The following is a 23,269-nucleotide window of genomic DNA, read 5'->3' on the forward strand; positions in this document are numbered from 1 at the left end:
GGGGGAATAATTCCCCAAGGGCCAGATAACATCCAGCCCCCGGGCCGCAGTTTGGAGACCGCTGGTCTAATGTACTGTATTGTAATGTAATGTATTCTTTTGTTCCTGGGCATACGCCATCTTGGTCAGTCGATTTTTTTATGGACAAATATTGTAGTAATTAAACGAAAATCGTTAGTTCTGTTACCATATCAGAATAATTTTCCTGCTGGAGCCTTCAGATATTGTCATGAATGTTGCTGCCAGACTCATCCACCTTACTAACCGTTCTGTATCTGACAATCCCTCCACTGGCCTCCACTCAGTGTCCTCCACCCCTCTCTGCCAATCCCTCCACTGACCTCCACTCAGTGTCCTCCACCCCTTTCTGACAATCTCTCCTCTGGCCTCCACTCAGTGTCCTCCACCCCCCTCTGCCAATCCCTCCGCTGACCTCCACTCAGTGTCCTCCACCCCCCTCTGCCAATCCCTCCACTGGCCTCCATTCACTGTCCTCCACCCCTCTCTGCCAATCCCTCCACTGGCCTCCACTTAGTGTCCTCCATCCCTCTCTGCCAATCCCTCCACTGGCTTCCCATTGCCTAACGGATAAAATTCAAAACATTAACAATAACATATAAAGCCATTTATAACTCCGCCCCAAATTACATCTCTGATCTTGTCTCCAAATATCACCCAAACCGTACTCTCCGCTCCTCGCACAACCTCCTGCTCTCTAGCTCCCTTGTCTCCTCCTCCCATGCTTGTCTCCAGGACTTCTCCAGAGCTTCCCCCATCCTCTGTAACTCTCTACCCCAATTTATCAGACTATCGCCTACTCTGCTCACTTTTAGGCAATCTCTGAAAACCGATCTCTTCAGGGAAGCCTATCCTGCCCTCAGCTAATACTGGAATCTTCTACTCCTCCTACCAGTCCATCCCCCACAGTTATTACCTTTTGTACCACTAGCCCCTCCCTCTTAGACTGTAAGCTCCCAGGATCAGGGTCCTCCTATCCCTCTTGTATTGATCTGTATTGTTGCTGTATTGTCTCCCGTTATATTGTAAAGTGCTGAGCAAACTGTTGGCGCCATAAATCCTGTATAATAATAATGATAATATGGTCACATGATCGCTTGTAATCGGCTCTCGCAGTGATCCAATGGTCAGATTATCGGGCGATCGCTCCCAAGGTGGTATTTTACGTCCAATTTTCTCATCGTGGGTACGCAATTTTTTGCCCGATTTTCATTCAACCACAGAAACCAGCCGGCCTGGACGTATTGGTTGTGCTTCAAGGTCTGCGAGGGTCTCCACTCATGAAGATACAACCATAGAGAGGAATGTCAGGAATTCGGAATGTCTCACCTGAGTGACTCTGGAAGCCGATCCTCGGACAGACCTTCCACTAGAACGCGGAATATGTGAAATAACTCGACTTTACAGATCCGAGACCTGCGAAAACAAAGAGACAACAGAATGAATGGCAAACGATCCTCAGTGACACCAGAGCAGGCCATTAATACATAGAAACCATACCGGCTTTGTCAGGGGCGGACTGACAACTCATGGGGCCCCCGGGCAATAGGGGATCATGGGGCCCCTGTGTCCTTGCCCAAACTCAAAAAAGCCTATGAAAAAGGTACCAGGGGCATCTCATGGGGCCCTCTACTGACCCCGAGCCCTCGGGCAGTGCCCGAGTTTCCAAATGGTCAGTCCGCCCCTGGGCTTTGTACAGATTCATTTAGAATGGTCAGAAAAGATTTTCTCATCTGATTGACCTTGTAACCTTCTACAGAGGTACTTCCACCCGGCAGAACTCGGGTTGTCGGATCGAATCCTAACCACAGCACCACCTGCCTAGAGTTTACATGTTCCCCCTGTGCCTGTGCGTGGGTTTCCTCTAAAAAACATGCTGGTAGGTTAACCCCTCACCCTCCAGAGGATTCCCCCCCCCCCCCCTCCTGTCCAGGCCATTTTTTGCATTACGGCGCTGCGATACTTTAACTGACAATTGCGCGGTCATGCAACGCTGCTCCCAAATGAAATTTACGTCCTTTTTTCCCACGAATAGAGCTTTCTTTCTGTGGTATTTGATCGCCTGGGCGGTTTTTCTTTTTTGCGCTATATAAAAAAAAAAAAGCGACAATTTTGAGAAAAAAACTATTTTTGTTTTTTTTGCTATAAAACATGTCTAGTAAAAAAAAATTTAAAAAATGAAATTTCGTTTATTTTTTGCGCTATACAGGTGAAACTCGAAAAATGAGAATCTGGTGCAAAAGTTCATTGATTTCAGGGCAGCAACTTAAAAGGTGAAACTAATATATGAGACTCATTCCATGCAAAGCAAGATAGTTCAAGCCGTGATTTGTCATCATTGTGATGATTATGGCTTACAGCTCATGAAAACCCCAAATCCACAATCTCAGAAAATGAGAATATTGGGAAAAGGTGGAATAATCTCGGCTCAAAGTCTCCCACTCTAATCAGCTCATTAAGCCATAACACCTGCAAAGGGTTCCCGAGCCTTTGCAAGTATACTAACAATGCAACATATTGTTACTTTTGTATCAATCTGTTTATTCATCTGCAAATCAAAAGGGAAGAAATTATATCAATTATCTTTGTCTGAATAAAAGTGTAAGGATGTAAAGTTGGTCTTTGTTTTACTAGTTGCAGACTTTGGGGCGTGCCACACATGTCCAAAAAAGAGCCATCGTCATTGTACACAGGGCATGTGTAGCATATCCAGTCTGTCTAACCTGCTTATGGTGCAATGGGACACCCCATCTCAGCATACAGTAATTGTTGGTTGGGATTAATTAAAGCCGGCATTACTGCATACTCAGAGAACGTTTCAGCAGCTGTAGCAAATATACAAACAATGCAACATATTGTTACTTTTGTATCATTCTGTTCATTCATCTGCAAATCAAAAAGGGAAGAACTTAGATCTGCAAATGATATCAATTATCCTTGTCTGAAAAAAAAGTGTAAGGCTGTAAAGTCGTTCTTTGATTAACTAGTTGAGGACTTTGGGCGTGCTACACACGCCGCCCCCCCCCCCAAAAAAAAAGAGCCAGCTTCGTTGTACACAGGGCATGTGTAGCACATCCAGTCTGTCTACGCTGCTTATGGTGCAATGGGACCCCCCATCTCAGCATACAGTAATTGTTGGTTGGAATTAATTAAAGCCGTCATTACTGTATACTCAGAGAAGGTTTCAGCAGCTGTAGCAAAAATACAAACAATGCAACATATTGTTACTTTTGTATCAGTCTGTTTATTCATCTGCAAAACAAAAAGGGATGAACTTGGATCTTCAAATGATATCAATTAAATCAACCTGACAAGTGAAAAGAAAAAAGTTTTTTTTTCCCCAATAAAGTGTTCCTGTTTATGTTTCCCGTTCCCTTATTGTACCTGGACTGCGGGGTTCCAATGGCTTTCTTCGTTGTTCCCTGTCTGTATCCGTTAGCAGTGACATCCAGAGGCTGTTGTGGAACTGCACTCCAGCTGATGGCTGTGGACGAGGCATACAAGTATTAGGAGTAACAGTGCAAAAATCCCCAACACAAGTACCCACAGACAGTGTCCAACAGCAAGGATAATAACAACTGATTGACAAAATTCAACCCAATCAAATATGTGAGGTTCTGAGGTCACCTGCCGCTAAGACTCATATTCCTGAACGACCTGCTACAGTCCGGGGGGCTCTGGGTCGTCATGAACCCATCAAAGGGCGAGTTCTACAGGCAGCTGATGACGGGTCAGATCAGAAAAAGCATTGCCTGGAGCCCTCCTAAATATGGATATTCTCAAAGCCAGTAATTTGTATAGCTACCCCCCCCCCCCCTCCCCACACACACACACACCCGGGCCCACAGGCAATGCCTGATAGAAGGTCACTTAGCAAACACTGCAGCGGGGGCTTTGCCCCACCAAGGGCACGCTTCTGGGCGGCTTGGTGGTGCCGCCCCACCCCTCCAGTGACGCGCTTCTGGTTCTCCCGTCCTCCATTCCCATCTCGGGAAAATATGACATGCGTTCCAGCTACTTTGATCTAAATGGAGAGCAGCCTTTCAGAACGGAGAGCAGCTTTTCGGAATGGAGAGCAGTCCTTCAGAACGGGGAGCAGTCCTTCAGAATGGGGAGCAGCCTTTCAGAATGGGGAGCAGTCTTTCAGAACGAGGAGCAGCTTTTCGGAACGGGGAGCAGTCTTTCAGAATGGAGAGCAGTCCTTCAGAACGGGGAGCAGCCTTTCAGAATGGGGAGCAGTCCTTCAGAACGGGGAGCAGCTTTTCAGAACGGGGAGCAGCTTTTCAGAACGGGGAGCAGCTTTTCAGAAAGGGGAACAGTCCTTCAGAAAGGGGAACAGTCCTTCAGAAAGGGGAACAGTCCTTCAGAAAGGGGAACAGTCCTTCAGAATGGGGAGCAGTCCAGTCGAGGTTTGACATTTTGGCATATTTATTATATACGGTACCATTTAGTAGCGGTGCAGTGGGGAACATTCTATGATATATACGTATAAACACAACTAGAGACATATTTTATTACTTTTTTTAGATAGAGAGAGATAGATGGATGGATTTATGGATGGATGGATGGATGGAGTCATAGACAGATTTTGAGTCTTAGGCCATTCTTGAGTTGCTGGGTTGTACTTGTTTTTGGAGGATGACCCCCATGTCCAAGACCATTTAAATGGCCACCTATCACTAGGCTGGTATAGCTCTGAGGAAGGGGATTTGTCCCCCGAAATGCATCAGCCGTCCAATCGTTTTGGTCCTGGGACGGGTTACATTGCGTTCAGCTGAAGCACATCCCCGGCATTTCTGTCAGATAACGCACCACTTAACCCAGAAAATAGTTGCAATGACAAATGTCTTGTGTTTATTTCTGTTGTTTGTATTGGTGACACAAAAAAAAGTGGAGAAACAAAAAGCCAAATCTGACACATTTCATACAAAACCCCCAAAATGGACCGGACAAAATTATTGGCACCCTCCAATGTAATATTTGGTAGCACACCCCTTGTAAAAAATAACTGAAATCAATGGCTTCCTGTAACCATTAATGAGTCTCTCAGATTGACCCAAAGCACACGTCAGCAAGCCACCAGAAATGTTTTCAGACAAAGTGCTGGAGAGGACTGAACTGGCCAGCAATGAGTCCAGATCTCCATCCCATAGAGCTCCTGTGGAGAGATCTCAGGACCCAGGAGGTCCCCACTGTTGACACAGAAACATATTGGAAGCCAGATTGGAGTTTGCCAAAACTTACCTGAGAAAGCCAAAATCCTTCTGGGAAAATGTTCTGTGGACATACGGAATAAAATGGCAGCATTTTGGTAAAGCCCATCATTCTAATGATTTCAGAAAAAGAAATAAAAAAAGAAAAGAATCCATTCCCTCCAGTCACACATGGTGGGGGGTCACAGTCCCTCCAGTCACACATGGTAGGGGGTCACTGATGTTTTGGGGTTGTTTTGCTGCTTCAGGCACTGGATGTCTTGACTGTGTGCATGGCATTATGAAATCTGAAGAATCTACTAAAGAATTCTGGGGTGCAATGTAGGGTCCGGTGTCAGAAAGCTGGGTCTCTGTCAGAGGTCATGGGTCTTCCAGCAGGGCAATGACCCAAAGCACACATCAAAAAGCCCCCAGAAATGGTTTCAGACAAAGCGCTGGAGAGGATTGAACTGGCCAGCAATGAGTCCAGATCTCCATCCCATAGAGCTCCTGTGGAGAGATCTCAGACCAGCAGTTGGGAAAAGGAACCCTTCCAATCTGAGAGACCTGGAGCAGTTGGAGGAAGAAGAGCGATCCAAAATTCCAGAGAGGTGGAAGAAACTCATTGATGGTTCCAGGAAGCCATTGGTTTCAGTTATTTTTTCCAAGGGGTGTGCTACCAAATATTACATGGAGGGTACCAATAATTTTGTCCAGTCTGGGGGGACGACAAGATTTTTCGCCATGACTGTATACATATACGTTAGGTCCTGGAAATAAATAACTGAGGCCCAGTACGGCTCACCTGCCCCACAAGGAACCAGTTTTTTTGAGTGGTCTCCGTTTCTCAGCGCCTCCCTCCCATGGTGGAACTGTACATGTGATTGCCTGATCTCCAATGCATGCGCTGTAAATCCTTCTGGGAGAGCCATCACTTTTGCGCACCTGCCGGTGAGAAGAGATGTCACGCTCTAGGCCATTGGTTACCCACAGCAAAGCACACATACATCATACAAATACCTGCCGTGCAGAGCCCTCTCCATTGCCTCCAAGCTGAGTGGACACTTTCCAACCACAAGCGATGCAAAGTAGATGGGCTGTTGCAGAAAATGCATAAGTAGCGCCCCCTGGCAGCCGAGCACGTTCCATCGGGCCATCTTATCGCTGCAGGACATGGACAGAGTGGGATCGCCTCGGCCTGGCTTGACACGGAGCACCCCCACAGTGTGATAGTCCACCCCGGGGTTGCGACTATCCTGGGCTTCCCCAGGCACACACTTGGCTCCTGTCCTGTAGATATCCGACGCTTTAGGTGCATTGTGACCTTCTTCCTGGTCACGTGACTCATCTCTACTCTCCACTCCTTCTTGTTTCACTCTCTTGGTGCCCCAGGAAGGATCACAGTCCACCATCTTCCTCTTACACCCCGAATTCAAAGAGTTGATGACCGGTGATGTCTTCTGTGAAACAATGGAAGTGGGGCAGAGCTGGTCTTCTGGGGGGACTCATGGGGATGATGGATGCATCACCACCTGGGAAGAAAAGGGTTAACATATCAAATATGGAGAAATTGTAATGGGATCTTGGAGCCCATAGCTGACCTATCAGATCCCTCAAACAACTTTTTCTTTGTTGTGTCTCAGTGAGGCTGATCTCCTGCGGACTCTCTGCAGCCACTTCATGCCTACATGCAGTGGTTGGGGCTTCCTGATGGGGACAACAATGACCCGAGAATACAAGATGAGCATTGAAACGGCCATTCATAGTCTGTCAAAGGCCAGTGTGACAACACAGGACCACAATTGGTAATCAGGGAGAGAGAGTTGTCACCCTATAACAGGAAGTAACTGAATGAGGAGCTTCATGGCAGGATCACCAAGTATTAAAACTGTACACAAAAAAATAAATAAAATAAAACCTGACTTTTAAAATCATATTAAACCCAACTTTTAGAAAACTACTAGCAGGCAGATCTTTAAATAAAAGGTATGCATTCCCTTTAAGTAAATAAAAGCTGTATTTGTGAACGGCGGCCATACTGGGAGACCTCCCGTGAGACACGTACAAGGTGTGTGGCTGGTGAAGAACACAAAGGAGACCCCGGCTCTCATGGTCCACTTTCGGCTCTCACTTCCAGGAACGAGGACGCTGTCTTGACTCTCCAATGCCAGGGCAAGCTGATGGAGGAGGTACCTGGCCCGAGAGAGGATGAGAATCCGGTCAGTTCATTCTCCTGGCGTATAAAACAAACCTTTTAGCTGCCAGTTGAAGAGTTCTTACAGCCAAGAATGGCGCCTGCAGGGGGAGTGAGCGGCTGAGCGCTCTGGGTGATCACATGACTTACTGATGTCGGGCAAAAGCCCACGCCGGCAGCGTTGGGGACCAATAAACATCACACAAGATTTATAAAACATTCCTCATCTGAAACATTTCCATCGTAAGACAACCCGGGGAAGGTGGCATCTGAAGCTCAACTCCGAACACCAAAACCTTCATGTAAAGCGACTCTAAGCGGCTAAAGCCGGATTAACCCAAAAGAAAACGTTTATTATATTGCAGATTACCAACAGAGCATGTAGGGCTCATTCATTACAGGGCCTGAAATCAGATACATTGTTACCTTGCAGGTTGCTAGACACTCCTACCGGGGATCGCATCCCGTGTCCCCCCTACCGGGGATCGCATCCCGTGTCACCCTACCGGGGATCGCATCCCGTGTCACCCTGCCGGGGATCGCATCCCGCGTCCCCCCTGCCGGGGATCGCATCCCGCGTCCCCCCTGCCGGGGATCGCATCCCGCGTCCCCCTACCAGGGATCGCATCCCGTGTCCCCCTATCGTGGATCGCATCCCGTGTCCCCCTATCGTGGATCGCATCCCGTGTCCCCCTATCGTGGATCGCATCCCGTGTCACCCTATCGGGGATCGTATCCCGCGTCCCCCTACCGGGGATCGTATCCCGCGTCCCCCTACCGAGGATCGCATCCCGTGTCACCCTATCAGGGATCGCATCCCGTGTCCTCCTACCAGGGATCACATTCTACGCTCCCTCTACCAGGGATCGCATCCCTTGTCCCCCTACCGGAGACCCTCTGCCGGGGATCGCATCCCGTGTCCCCCTGCCGGGGATCGCATCCCTTGTCCCCCTACCGGAGACCCTCTGCCGGGGATCGCATCCCGCGTCCCCCTGCCGGGGATCGCATCCCGCGTCCCCCTGCCGGGGATCGCATCCCGCGTCCCCCTGCCGGGGATCGCATCCCGCGTCCCCCTGCCGGGGATCGCATCCCGCGTCCCCCTGCCGGGGATCGCATCCCGCGTCCCCCTGCCGGGGATCGCATCCCGCGTCCCCCTACCGGGGATCGCATTCTACTCTCCCTACCGGGGATCGCATCCCGTGTCCCCCGCCAGGGATCGCATCCCGTGTCCCCCGCCAGGGATCGCATCCCGTGTCCCCCGCCAGGGATCGCATCCCGTGTCCCCCGCCAGGGATCGCATCCCGTGTCCCCCGCCAGGGATCGCATCCCGTGTCCCCCGCCAGGGATCGCATCCCGTGTCCCCCTGCCAGGGATCGCATCCCGTGTCCCCCCTGCCAGGGATCGCATCCCGTATCCTCCTGCCAGGGATCGCATCCCGTGTCCCCCTGCCAGGGATCGCATCCCGTATCCTCCTGCCAGGGATCGCATCCCACGTCCCCCCCCAGGGACATCGCAGGGATTTTAAACTTTGTAGCAGATTCCTCCCTTTTGTTACTCTGGAGAAATCTCTGTTTGTTTCTCTGTGTCCTGTGTAGAGTGACTGTGAATGGGAGCGACTTTATAATGATCAATCAGCTGCTGCGCCTGCAGGGCTCTAATGAGGAAAGCGGCAGGGTCTGCATCCCTTTAGACGTGATTTCCTTTTGGGAGTATCTGACCAAAATTACATTTTTGTTGCAGGAGATGCCCAAATCTGACTTGTATCTTAGTGCAGACTTCTGGGGAAATCAGTGAGCCAATCACACAAGCAGGAAATTACATTTACAGGGGGGTTCTCCACACCACGTGTGTGCACGCCGCCTTGTTGCCATGTTGCATTTTTTTTTTTAAATTACAGCAGCTGAAAATTGAGGTTGTTTTTAATGACAGTTATGATTGTAGAAATTGTACACGCCATATATTTTTTAATTTGCTATTTTTCTCCCCACGGAAGTGGAGTTACCCTTTAACTAGTGTTTTCTGTGTGCTTAGCCTCCACTTCCCCGCACCATGCGGTTGTACGATTTCTGCTGTTGTAGCGTTCTGCCACCTGCTGGTGATCGGAGGGTATTACCTTTATAAATATAACCCAAACAGTGACTAAATAAAAAGGAATCAACTATAAAGCGATACTAAACCCAAAATCAAACATCTAACAATATCACAGCCTACCGATTCTGAGATGTCATGGCTGCATTAGTTTTCTTTTGAGACTTACTTTACTTTCATCCAGTGATCCAGCCAGTAAGTCTGCCGTTTTCAACAGTACAATCTCTTTTGCAAATGTTCCAGTTACAGGTATGGGGCAAACCATTAACCACTGACAGGGGTGCTGACAATAATCAGCTTTTATTCATTTAAAACGGAACTTCACTCAAAAAGTGAAGTCCCACAGGTTCGCTCCCATCCCCCAGTCTGTAACTGTTTTTTTTTTCTTTGGGGGGGGGGGGGGCGGTGAGTACGGATTTTTAGCAGTACCTGTTTCCACTTCCTTAATCCTTGCCTAAGCAAGAATGACACCCCTTGCCCCGCCCCCTCCTGCGGCTCCAGTGCAATTTTTTTATTTTTTTTTGCACAGGTGTCAGAATCTTCACTTTTGGCCTTAAAATTACTTAAGCCCCCCCCCCCCCCCCCAAGAACATGATATATTTTCTGAAAGCAGAGGCCCTGTAGAATCCTCGAGAGGGGAGGTGTTAAAGTTCTTGTGTTAGAATGATCGTTTTTACGGCGATATGTCACACGTGTGGTGCGTCCGCGGTTTACATTACAGGTGCACACCCTGGACTTGCGTTTGCACAGGTGTGTGGGGCAACGCAGGATATGGCAAATTTTTTTTTTTTATTTTTTTTATTATAATTTTATTTTTTTTTAACTTTTTTTCTTTATTTTTACTTGATTGCTATCACAAGCGGTTAATAAACCCCTCACGTGATAAATGCGCTCGGGTAGGTGACAGGTACTCTTTATGGAAACATTAGGGGTCTACTAGACCCTCAATGTCTCCGCTGCCCTTCACACCATCTAACCGAACGCAGATCGACTTGGTTATATGTGTCCTCTGGCTGTACTGGCCAGGAAAGGGTGCATCTGAAACCGGAAGTGACATCACTTCCGGTTACGCTGTTTGCATGTGAGATCGCAGCATGGATTCGCCTCAGTCTCACAGCGCTCTCCCTCCCCTAGCCAGCGGGTTCCCGGGCTTTGGTGAGAGCGGGAGAGCCTGGGAACCATGGGAGGGGGGTGCGCCGTCGGGAGGGGGGGGACTGCGCTGTTGGCTCTGTGAAAGGGTCGGCAATATGGAGCTGCCGCACTTTCAAGCCAGCCGTGGAACAAAGTAAAACTACCTGCGGCTCCAATGATCAAGAGCCATTTCCCATAATACAGCTACTTTACTGTCACTAATGCAGGACATAGCATTCTGGCCGCCGAGCGACAAATTACAGGAATGTACAGAATAGAATTCCCCATGTGATAACATTGGGCAGGTGACAGGTACTCTTTATGGAGACATTAGGGGTCTACTAGACCCTCAATGTCTCCCCTGCCCTTCACAGCATCTAACCGAGCGCAGAGCGTGTCCTCTGGCTGTACTGGCCAGGAAAGGGTGCATCTGAAACCGGAAGTGACATCACTTCCTGTTTTGCTGTTTGCATGTGAGATCACGGCATGGATTTGCCTCGGTCTCACAGCGCTCTCCCTCACCTAGCCAGCGGGTTCCCGGGCTCTGGTAAGAGCAGGAGAGCCCGGGAACCACGGGAGGGGGGGGTGCCGGTGGTAGGGGGGGGACTGCGCTGCCGGCTCTGTGAAAGGGTCAGCAATATGGAGCTGCCGCACATTCAAGTCAGCCGTGGAACGACGTAAAACTACCTGCGGCTCCGATGATCAAGAGCCATTTCCCATAATGCAGCTACTTTACTGTCTCTAATGCAGGACATTGCATTCTGGCCGCAGAGCGACAAATTACAGGGATGTACAGAGTAGAATTCCCCATGTGATAACATTGGGCAGGTGACAGGTACTCTTTATGTAAACATTAGGGGTCTACTAGACCCTCAATGTCTCCCCCCCGGCCTTCACACCATCTAACCGAACGCAGATCAATTTGGTTAGATGTGTCCTCTGGCTGTACTGGCCAGGAAAGAGTGCATCTGAAACCGGAAGTGACATCACTTCCTGTTTCGCTGTTTGCATGTGAGTTCACGGCATGGATTCGCGTCGGTCTCACCGCGCTCTCCCTCCCCTAGCCAGCGGGTTCCCGGGCTCTGGTGAGAGCGGAAGAGCCCAGGAACCACGGGAGGGGAGTGCGACGGTGGGAGGGGGGGACTGCACTGCTGGCTCTGTGAAAGGGTCGGCAATATGGAGCTGCCTCACTTTCAAGCCAGCTAAACAAAACTACTGCAGCCATTAGTTTCTGATTAAAGGTGCACTCTTTGTAAGTACGTAGTACGCGGCATGGATTTGCCTCGTTCTCACAGCGCTCTCCCTCCCCTAGCCAGCAAGTTCCCGGGCTCTGGTAAGAACGGGAGAGCCCGGGCACCACGGGAGGGGAGTGCGCCTCACAGCGCTCTCCCTCCCTTGCCAGTGGGTTCTCAGGCTCTGGTGAGAGCGGGAGAGCCTAGGAACCATGGGAGGGGGGTGCGGGGACACTGCGCTGCCGGCTCTGTGAAAGGGTAGGCAATATGGAGCTGCCGCACTTTCAAGCCGGCTAAACGAAACTACTGCAGCCATCCGCACTCTTTGGAAGTACGTAGTACGCCCAAAGAGCTGACCGGGTTAATACCTCCCGGAACTCAACTTTTGGATCCTCGGCGCTTTCGTTGTACAGCCAACTTTAAGAAGCCAGACACAAGAAGAGCGCACTCGTCCCTGTGCCGCGCTGAGATTACTCAATTTAAAGTCTACCATTTTTTTGGAAAAATCACAGAACCTGAGCCAGCCGCAGAACGACGTAAAACTACCCGCGGCTCCGATGATCAAGAGCCATTACCCATAATGCAGCTACTTCACTGTCTCTAATGCAGGACATTGCGTTCCGGCCGGCGAGCGACAAATTACAGGGATGTGCAGAGTAGAATTCCTACCTCTGAAAACTTCGCTTCGCAATTATCTCTGCATGGCTGTCCTGGAGAATATCACCTGAGAAAGATGAGAAAAAAAAAAGGTCATAAGAGGATTTCTGGATTAAAGTGAAATTTCACAGTTTATTTATTTTCAAATAAAAAATAATGAAATGAAAAAAATAATTATTAAAAAAAAAAAAAAAAAAAATTTGAAAAAAGATCCTATCCACTGCTATGGATAAAAAAAAAACAAAACTAATAAAAAAAAAAAAAAACACACAAAACAAAAAAAAACACGTTTCCTTCAAGCCAAGGCAAAGGATCACATGGTCACTGACTACAAGCAGCATCGTGGGTGTTCCATGTCATCAGTTTTTATCAGGCTCGGGGGAAAGCGCCTGAAGACAGGACTGCTTGTGTATCCCACAGCAACACAGATCGGCTCCTGAGGACAATGCACATTGATGACGAAACACGTGGGGTGGGGGCTTTCAAGTGAAGTCACTTCCTGTCCTGGGCGGAACTTCCAGGTGACATCACATCCTGTGTTTGGAACGTATGCCAAATACACTAGCCCAAGGTATAAAATTCTAAATACTAACCACAACATACAAGGCCATCCACAACACCGCCCCCAGCTACATCACCAACCTCGTCTGCAGATGTCGCCCAAACCGTCCACTCCGCTCCTCCCAAGACCTCCTGCTCTCCAGTTCCCTTGTTACCTCCTCCGATGCTCGCCTCCAGGACTTCTCCAGAGCCTCTCCCATCCTCTGGATCTCCCTGCCCCAGTATGTCTGGTTAGCTCCTACAACATCGCCCCCAGCTACATCACCAACCTCATCTGCAGATGTTGCCCAAACCGTCCTCTCCGCTCCTCCCAAGACCTCCTGCTCTCCAGTTCCCTTGTTACCTCCTCCGACGCTCGCCTCCAGGACTTCTCCAGAGCCTCTCCCATCCTCTGGATCTCCCTGCCCCAGTATGTCTGGTTAGCTCCTACAACATCGCCCCCAGCTACATCACCAACCTCGTCTGCAGATGTCGCCCAAACCGTCCACTCCGCTCCTCCCAAGACCTCCTGCTCTCCAGTTCCCTTGTTACCTCCTCCGATGCTCGCCTCCAGGACTTCTCCAGAGCCTCTCCCATCCTCTGGATCTCCCTGCCCCAGTATGTCTGGTTAGCTCCTACAACATCGCCCCCAGCTACATCACCAACCTCATCTGCAGATGTTGCCCAAACCGTCCTCTCCGCTCCTCCCAAGACCTCCTGCTCTCCAGTTCCCTTGTTACCTCCTCCGACGCTCGCCTCCAGGACTTCTCCAGAGCCTCTCCCATCCTCTGGATCTCCCTACCCCAGTATGTCTGGTTAGCTCCTACAACATCGCCCCCAGCTACATCACCAACCTCGTCTGCAGATGTCGCCCAAACCGTCCACTCCGCTCCTCCCAAGACCTCCTGCTCTCCAGTTCCCTTGTTACCTCCTCCGATGCTCGCCTCCAGGACTTCTCCAGAGCCTCTCCCATCCTCTGGATCTCCCTGCCCCAGTATGTCTGGTTAGCTCCTACAACATCGCCCCCAGCTACATCACCAACCTCATCTGCAGATGTTGCCCAAACCGTCCTCTCCGCTCCTCCCAAGACCTCCTGCTCTCCAGTTCCCTTGTTACCTCCTCCGACGCTCGCCTCCAGGACTTCTCCAGAGCCTCTCCAATCCTCTGGATCTCCCTGCCTCAGTGTGTCCAGTTAGCTTCTACAACATCGCCCCCAGCTACATCACCAACCTCATCTGCAGATGTTGCCCAAACCGTCCTCTCCGCTCCTCCCAAGATCTCCTTCTCTCCAGTTTCCTTGTTACCTCCTCCGACGCTTGCTTCCAGGACTTCTTCAGAGCCTATCCCATGCTCTGGATCTCCCTGCCCCAGTATGTCCAGTTACCTCCTACAACATCGCCCCCAGCTACATCACCAACCTCGTCTGCAGATATTGCCCAAACCGTCCTCTCCGCTCCTCCCAAGACTTCCTGCTCTCCAGTTCCCTTGTTACCTCCTCCCACGCTTGCCTCCAGGACTCCTCCAGAGCCTATCTCATCCTCTGGATCTCCCTGCCCCAGAATGTCCAGTTAGCTCCTACAACATCGCCCCCAGCTACATCACCAACCTCATCTGCAAAAGGCGGGAAATCCTCTGGAGGGCGAGGGGTTAAAGGTCGCCTTACTGAGTGCACAGATAACCAAATCTCACCCGCAGTAACCACGTGTTGTCAGGGACACTTACCTGTTTTGCTCAATCTTGATTGGCCGATACATTTTGTCCCGGTTCCCAAGGCAACGACTGTTAACAAAAACCAAACGTTTTACAGTTAGAAGAGCGGATAAAAAGGCAAAAACTTTTGGAGTGTAAAAAGAAGCTGTGCGCCACCTGCTGGACACAGAGAGTAAGTTACAAAAACCAGAGAACCAAAAGCAAAAAGGTAACTCCCAGCGACCAGATCTGCTGCGCCGAGTTCCTCCTTCCAGATTTGTAAATAAGCCGCATTATGACAATCAGTCCAAGGACCTCTAGACACAGGACACGCCCTGCCGATCCACAAACCACTACGTACAAAGCAGACATTATACAGGGTCTCTACATCCACTGTCACCTAGTGTACAGCTTCTGAAATCCTGGTCCATGGCAAGTGCTGGGAAGTCTAACCAATTGACTTAAAGTAGCACTCTTCCCACATACAATCACAGAATGTCTTGTATTCCGTGAAAGAATACAAGATGTTTTCTGAATGGACGAGATGGAGCGATGTGCTATCAGAGATGTACTAAAGCCGAAACCGGGCTAGTTTACACTAGCTTTGCTCTCTGAAGAGCAAGACGCGTTCAAAATGCTCTTCAGAGGGCATTTCACAGGTAATATAATGCCAGCTTGAACCTAATACTAGTTCAGTGGTGTCCAAACTGCGGCCATGGGGCCGGATGTGGCCCTTTGATTGCCTTTATCCAGCCCTTGGGACACTATTTCATTCACTGACACCAACGAAGGGGCGCAATTTCTCCCAATGACACCAACAATGAGGTACAGTTCCTTCTAATGACACCAACAATGGAGCTTAATGACACGGCAAAATCCCTACCCAATGACACCAACATTGGGGCACAGTTCCTCCCAATGAAACTAACAATGGGGCCTAATGACATCAACGATGGGGCAACATTCCTACCCAATGACACAAAAAATGGGGCACAGTTCCTCCCAATGAAACCAACAATGGGGACCAATGACAACAATGATAAGGCTCAATTCCTTCCAATGAAACCAACGATGAGGCACAATTCCTGCCAATGGCACCAACATTGGGGCACAATTCCTGCCAATGACACCAGTTATAGGGCACAGTTCCTCCCAATGACACCAACAATGGGGCACAATTCCTGCCAATGGCACCAACATTGGGGCACAATTCCTGCCAATGACACCAGTTATAGGGCACAGTTCCTCCCAATTACACCAACAATGGGGCCCAATGACACCAATGGTGGGGTACAATTCCTACCAATGAGAATGATGGGGCACAGTTCCTCCTAATGACACCAGCAATGGGGCCCAATGACACCAATGGTGGGGCACAATTCGTACCAATGACATCAATGATGGGGCATTGTTTACTGCAAATGATGCCACAACACTTTCTACTTTTGATGGCCACAGTCCGGCCCCCCTAAAGTCTGAAGGACAGTAAACTGGCCCCTTGTTTGGAAAGTTTGGAGAGCCCTGTACTAGTGCATGAGGTTGGAGGGAGATGCAGGTAATTATGCTGAGTTCAGCAGGAGGTACGGTCCGCTGAAGGCGGCAGCAGGGAGAACTCTTGCCGCGCCATGATACAAAGCACTGCGGCTGCAGCACATACGAGGGGTGTCTAAACATTTGGGTGAATGGTCCGATATCTCAATGACAGCCTGGGCCAGGTTCACACGCATGCACATGACTATCCAGAGACACGCCGAGAAGCGCCACCTAGGGTCACAGTGCAATGGAGTAATCAGTGAACATCGAGTTCTGCTACAAACTGGGGAAAGCGGCGACGGAGACGCAGGAAATGTTGGTGTGAGTGTACGGGACGGAGCGTACTGGGACGGAGCGTACAGGGCAGAGCGTACGGGACGGAGCGTACTGGGGCAGAGCATACGGGGCGGAGTGTACTGGGGCAGAGTGTACGGGATGGAGTGTACTGGGGCAGAGCATACGGGGCGGAGTGTACTGGGGCGGAGCGTACGGGATGGAGTGTACTGGGGCAGAGTGTACGGGACGGAGTGTACTGGGGCAGACTGTACTGGGGCAGAGTGTACTGGGGCAGAGTGTACGGGACGGAGCGTACTGGGGTGGAGCGTACGGGGCGGAGCGTACTGTGGCGGAGTGTACGGGGCGGAGTGTACTGGGGCGGAGTGTACTGGGGTGGAGTGTACTGGGGCGGAGTGTACTGGGGCGGAGTGTACTGGGGCGGAGTGTACTGGGGCGGAGTGTACTGGGGCGGAGCGTACTGGGGCGGAGCGTACTGGGGCGGAGTGTACGGGACGAAGTGTACTAGGGCGAAGTGTACGAGACGGAGTGTACTGGGGCAGAGCGTACGGGACGGAGTGTACTGGGGCGGAGTGTACGGGACGGAGTGTACTAGGACGGAGTGTACAGGACGGAGTGTACTAGGACGGAGTGTACTGGGGCGGAGTGTACGGGACGGAGTGTACGGGACGGAGTGTACTGGGGCAGACCGTATGGGACAGAGCGTACTGGGGCAGAGCGTATGGGACAGAGCGTACTGGGGCAGAGCGTATGGGACAGAGCGTACTGGGGCGGAGTGTACTGGGGCGGAGCGTACGGGATGGAGTGTACTGGGGCAGAGTGTACTGGGACGGAGTGTACTGGGGCAGAGTGTACTGGGGCAGAGTGTACTGGGGCAGAGTGTACTGGGGCAGAGTGTACTGGGGCAGAGTGTACTGGGGCAGAGTGTACGGGACGGAGCGTACGGGACGGAGCGTACGGGACGGAGCGTACGGGACGGAGCGTACGGGACGGAGCGTACGGGACGGAGAGTACGGGACGGAGAGTACGGGACGGAGTGTACGGGACGGAGCGTACGGGACGGAGCGTACTGGGGTGGAGCGTACTGGGGTGGAGCGTACTGGGGTGGAGCGTACTGGGGTGGAGCGTACTGGGGTGGAGCGTACGGGACGGAGTGTACTGGGGTGGAGCGTATGGGACAGAGCGTACTGGGGCAGAGCGTATGGGACAGAGCGTACTGGGGCAGAGTGTACTGGGGCAGAGCGTATGGGACAGAGCGTACTGGGGCAGAGCGTACGGGGCGGAGTGTACTGGGGCGGAGCGTACGGGACGGAGTATACTGGGGCGGAGTGTACGGGACGGAGTGTACTGGGGTGGAGTGTACGGGACGGAGGGTACTGGGGTGGAGCGTACGGGGCGGAGTGTACTGGGGCGAAGCGTATGGGACAGAGCGTACTGGGACAGAGCGTACTGGGGCGGAGTGTACTGGGGCGGAGCGTACGGGACGGAGTATACTGGGGCGGAGTGTACGGGACGGAGTGTACTGGGGTGGAGTGTACTGGGGTGGAGCATACGGGACGGAGTGTACTGGGGTGGAGCATACGGGGCGGAGTGTACTGGGGCGGAGTGTACGGGACGGAGTGTACTGGGACGGAGTGTACTGGGGCGGAGCGTACGGGACGGAGTATACTGGGGCGGAGTGTACGGGACGGAGTGTACTGGGGTGGAGTGTACTGGGGTGGAGCATACGGGACGGAGTGTACTGGGGTGGAGCATACGGGACGGAGTGTACTGGGACGGAGTGTACTGGGGCGGAGTGTACTGGGGCGGAGTGTACTGGGGCGGAGTGTACTGGGGCGGAGTGTACTGGGGCGGAGTGTACTGGGGCGGAGCGTATGGGACAGAGCGTACAGGGGTGAAGCATACGGGGTGGAGTGTACCCGCTCCCCCCCCAGGATTGGAGAGGTTGCCACTGTCCCTGTATAATCCATTACAAGCCAAGGCAACCTGGGGCATTGCGTTCTGCCATGCTGGGACTTGTAGTGCTTCTAGATCTGCCAGCTGTCCCAATACAAGCCAGGGGCAACCTGCGGTGCTCATCCTGCCATGCTGGGACTTGTAGTGCCTCTAGTACTGTCATCTGTTCCAATACAAGCCAGGGCATCCTGCAGTGCTCATCCTGCCATGCTGGGACTTGTAGTGCCTTTAGTGCTGTCATCTGTCCCAATACAAGCCAGGGAAAATGCGCTGCTCATTCTGCGACTTGTGAAGATGTCCAACAATTCCTTGCGATTTCTATTATATTCTATGTACGTGAAATCGCAATAAACTGCAGAAAAAGTCACGCAAGAACTACTTTAGAAATCGCTCTGCAGTGTACTGGGGCGGAGTGTACTGGGGCGGAGTGTACTGGGGCGGAGTGTACTGGGGCGGAGCGTACTGGGGCGGAGCGTACTGGGGCGGAGCGTACTGGGGCGGAGTGTACGGGACGAAGTGTACTAGGGCGAAGTGTACGAGACGGAGTGTACTGGGGCAGAGCGTACGAGACGGAGTGTACTGGGGCAGAGCGTACGGGACGGAGTGTACGGGACGGAGTGTACTAGGACGGAGTGTACTGGGGCGGAGTGTACGGGACGGAGTGTACTGGGGCAGACCGTATGGGACAGAGCGTACTGGGGCAGAGCGTATGGGACAGAGCGTACTGGGGCAGAGCGTATGGGACAGAGCGTACTGGGGCGGAGTGTACTGGGGCGGAGCGTACGGGATGGAGTGTACTGGGGCGGAGTGTACTGGGGCGGAGTGTACTGGGGCGGAGTGTACTGGGACGGAGCGTACTGGGGCGGAGCGTACTGGGGCAGAGCGTACGGGACGGAGCGTACGGGACGGAGCGTACGGGACGGAGCGTACGGGACGGAGCGTACGGGACGGAGCGTACGGGACGGAGCGTACGGGACGGAGCGTACGGGACGGAGCGTACGGGACGGAGCGTACTGGGGTGGAGCGTACTGGGGTGGAGCGTACTGGGGTGGAGCGTACGGGACGGAGTGTACTGGGGTGGAGCGTATGGGACAGAGCGTACTGGGGCAGAGCGTATGGGACAGAGCGTACTGGGGCAGAGTGTACTGGGGCAGAGCGTATGGGACAGAGCGTACTGGGGCGGAGCGTACGGGGCGGAGTGTACTGGGGCGGAGCGTACGGGACGGAGTATACTGGGGCGGAGTGTACGGGACAGAGTGTACTGGGGTGGAGTGTACGGGACGGAGGGTACTGGGGTGGAGCGTACGGGGCGGAGTGTACTGGGGCGAAGCGTATGGGACAGAGCGTACTGGGACGGAGCGTACTGGGGCGGAGTGTACTGGGGCGGAGTGTACGGGACGGAGTGTACTGGGACGGAGTGTACTGGGGCGGAGCGTACGGGACGGAGTATACTGGGGCGGAGTGTACGGGACGGAGTGTACTGGGGTGGAGTGTACTGGGGTGGAGCATACGGGACGGAGTGTACTGGGGTGGAGCATACGGGGCGGAGTGTACGGGACGGAGTGTACTGGGACGGAGTGTACTGGGACGGAGTGTACTGGGGTGGAGCATACGGGGCGGAGTGTACGGGACGGAGTGTACTGGGGCGGAGTGTACTGGGGCGGAGCGTATGGGACAGAGCGTACAGGGGTGAAGCATACGGGGTGGAGTGTACCCGCTCCCCCCCCAGGATTGGAGAGGTTGCCACTGTCCCTGTATAATCCATTACAAGCCAAGGCAACCTGGGGCATTGCGTTCTGCCATGCTGGGACTTGTAGTGCTTCTAGATCTGCCAGCTGTCCCAATACAAGCCAGGGGCAACCTGCGGTGCTCATCCTGCCATGCTGGGACTTGTAGTGCCTCTAGTACTGTCATCTGTTCCAATACAAGGCAGGGCATCCTGCGGTGCTCATCCTGCCATGCTGGGACTTGTAGTGCCTTTAGTGCTGTCATCTGTCCCAATACAAGCCAGGGAAAATGCGCTGCTCATTCTGCGACTTGTGAAGATGTCCAACAATTCCTTGCGATTTCTATTATATTCTATGTACGTGAAATCGCAATAAACTGCAGAAAAAGTCCCGCAAGAACTACTTTAGAAATCGCTCTGCAGCAAATCGCACGTGTTAAAGTGGAGTTCCACTCACCTGTCAAAAAGTAAAAGTCAGCATCTACAAAATAGCTGCTGACTATTAAAAAACATCCACTTTCCTGTCCCCCTGTCCCGTGGTGTGTCCCCCGCAGCCAGTTTCACCAGCCGCCCTGTATTCCAGGAGGCCGACATCTTCAGTGTGGGCACCCGGCTGTGAAGCCCAGTGTGCATGTGCGAGTAGCGCTGCGCTTCATGAATGGTCCTGTAGTCTTCTGGGACCTGTCACGTGTCCCAAAAGACTACAGGGAGGGAGGGAGGACACCTTCTGTTTCTGATTGCCTAGGCGATCCGACCGGAATTGGGTGCCGGTACCTGTCAAATTCAGGTACCCGCTTCCCCGCCCCCCAAAGGTGCCAATCCTTAATGGGGAGCAGTCCTTAAAGCAGAACTTCCCCTTTTGGGTGGAGCTCCGCTTTCAGACGCTGACATTCATTAGATGTGATTTCAGTCCTCAAATCGCATCGGTGTGACGGGCACTTAGTTTGATAACACCTACGAGATGCAAACCTTTCTTGGTGCAAGCTGCCCCCTGCGCACCGTCCACTTGTACGACAGCCGCCAGCAGCGTCCATTCTCTGCTCGGGTCCGGCTGGCCTTGTTTGGGTAACCCAGTCCGGTAATGGCGGTAGCACAATGCTGCGATTTCATCTGCTGTCCAGGACCTGCGTCAGAGGGGAGAGGGTCACATGACATGCCAAAGAACGATTCTATTAAAGGCCGACTCCGCCTACAGCGGATATTTCGGTAATCTCGCATACGCCGAGGAGCTCCTCCCACCAGATGAGGTCACACTAATAAATAATGGAAGGATCCAGTGGAAGGATTTGGCAGCAGTTTGCAGGTGTTCAGGTGGCGATAGTGCCGCCTCCCAAACGCCATTTTTTTTTTCCTTTTACGATCTCAAAAGGGATTTTACATTGAAATAACATGACTGGCCCCTCACACTCCAGGGTCCTGACACCACCAAGATCAGCGCAGGGTCCATAGCCCCGCACTGGGTGTGAAGATGCCCAGGGGGGGACAGCCCACTGCTGGATCATGGAGAAGCGCCCCCCTGCCGAGGGAGCGGAAGATCAGTAAAGTAAACTGGATTCTACTCCCCCCACCTTCCTGGACTAAACCAGCTATTAACCCTCGCAGTGCCCCCCCCTCCCCCAGGAACAGTCCCTGATTTGTCCGGATTGGGCTTTGACCTACGTGGTCAACTAAGACCGGGCAAACTGGGACTTGTAGTGCATCCAGAACTGGAGAGGTTGCCACTGTCCCTGTATAATCCATTATAAGCCAAGGCAACCTGGGGGGCGTTAGGTTCTGCCATGCTGGGACTTGTAGTGCTTCTAGAGCTGCCAGCTGTCCCAAAACAAGCCAGGGCATCCTGTGGTGCTCATCCTGCCATGCTGGGACTTGTAGTACCGCTAGTGCTGTCATCTGTCCCAATACAAGCCAAAGCATCATACGGTGCTCATCCTGCCATGCTGGGACGTGTAGTGCTTCTAGTGCTGCCAGCTGTCCCAATACAAACCAGGACATCCTGCGGTGCTCATCCTACCATGCTGGGACTTGTAGTGCCTCAAGTGCTGTCATCTGTCCCAATACAAGCCAGGGGCATCCTGTGGTGCTCATCCTGCTATGCTGGGACTTGTAGTACCGCTAGTGCTGTAATTTGTCCTAATACAAGCCAGGACATCCTGCGGTGCTCATCCTGCTATGCTGGGACTTGTAGTACCTCTATAGCTGTCCTTGTATGGCTTGTTACATGCAAAGGACACCCTGCAGTGACAGCTCCTGCCATGCTGGGACGTGCAGTGCCTCCAGAACTGTCAGTTGTCCCAGTGCAGTGGTGACCCTCTAGCCACGCTGGGACTTGTAGTGCTCCTGGAGCTGGCAGCTGCCCTTCTATGGCCCAATACAAGCCAGTGCACCCTTCTGGTGATTATTCTGGGACTTTTAGTGCCTCCAGAGCAGACAGCTGCCCCAATACAAGCCAGGGCAGCCTACAGTGACAGCTTCTGCCATGCTGGGACTTGTGGTGCTCCTGGAGCTGCCTCTCTTTCTATAGTCCAGCCAACCTGAGGCCCTCCAGCTGCTCTCAGACAGGCTGGAGGTTGTGGTTCCCCCCAGGTCATGGTTGTTTATTTCTGTCCATTACCCAGCCATGCTGCTCCCAGGGTTGTCGCCTCCCGATGACGTCACACCCAGGGGTTCCTAATGAGGAGGTATTACGGGGGTCTGGGAGGGCCAGGTGTCGGTTCCCCTAACACAGGGGGAGCTCATGAGGGTCCACCCCCATCACACCGTGCCCGCCTCACCGACCCAACAAACAGAAAGAAAAAGCGAGGGGAGCGGGGCATTCTGGGTAATGTAGTTACGGCGGGGCTCTGAGGCCTAGAAGGAAGGCAGCGCTGGACTACAACTCCCATAATACACCACGTAGCCAGACTTACAGAGGCAGAGGGGGTCTGGCTGCAGACTGGAGCTCCACTTTCGATAGGAAACATGTGACCTCAAGTCCCCTTTTTTTTTTTAATGAACTTCAATGTAACAAAAAACAACCAAT

The 23,269-nt window shown here is 52.3% G+C and overlaps 1 protein-coding gene across 1 annotated transcript in view; it reads right to left on the bottom strand.

The window, feature by feature from the left end:
- The window catches only part of ADAT1 (adenosine deaminase tRNA specific 1), a 31,686-nt gene extending 8,651 nt beyond the window's left edge, over positions 1-23,035 (bottom strand). The window contains 10 exon segments of the mRNA XM_089667134.1: positions 1,348-1,434; positions 3,403-3,502; positions 6,016-6,155; positions 6,231-6,712; positions 6,714-6,742; positions 7,276-7,403; positions 12,525-12,579; positions 14,775-14,831; positions 21,220-21,374; positions 22,862-23,035. Coding sequence (XP_089523260.1) covers positions 1,348-1,434; positions 3,403-3,502; positions 6,016-6,155; positions 6,231-6,712; positions 6,714-6,742; positions 7,276-7,403; positions 12,525-12,579; positions 14,775-14,831; positions 21,220-21,374; positions 22,862-22,869 — 1,241 coding nt within the window. The 5' untranslated portion in view covers positions 22,870-23,035.
- Between the last annotated feature and the right edge of the window lie 234 nt (positions 23,036-23,269).

Source organism: Staurois parvus, unplaced genomic scaffold (genome assembly GCF_062004578.1).
Source record: "Staurois parvus isolate SC_StPar_1 unplaced genomic scaffold, SC_StPar_1.0 ptg003050l, whole genome shotgun sequence".
Classification (NCBI taxonomy): Eukaryota; Metazoa; Chordata; class Amphibia; order Anura; family Ranidae; genus Staurois; species Staurois parvus.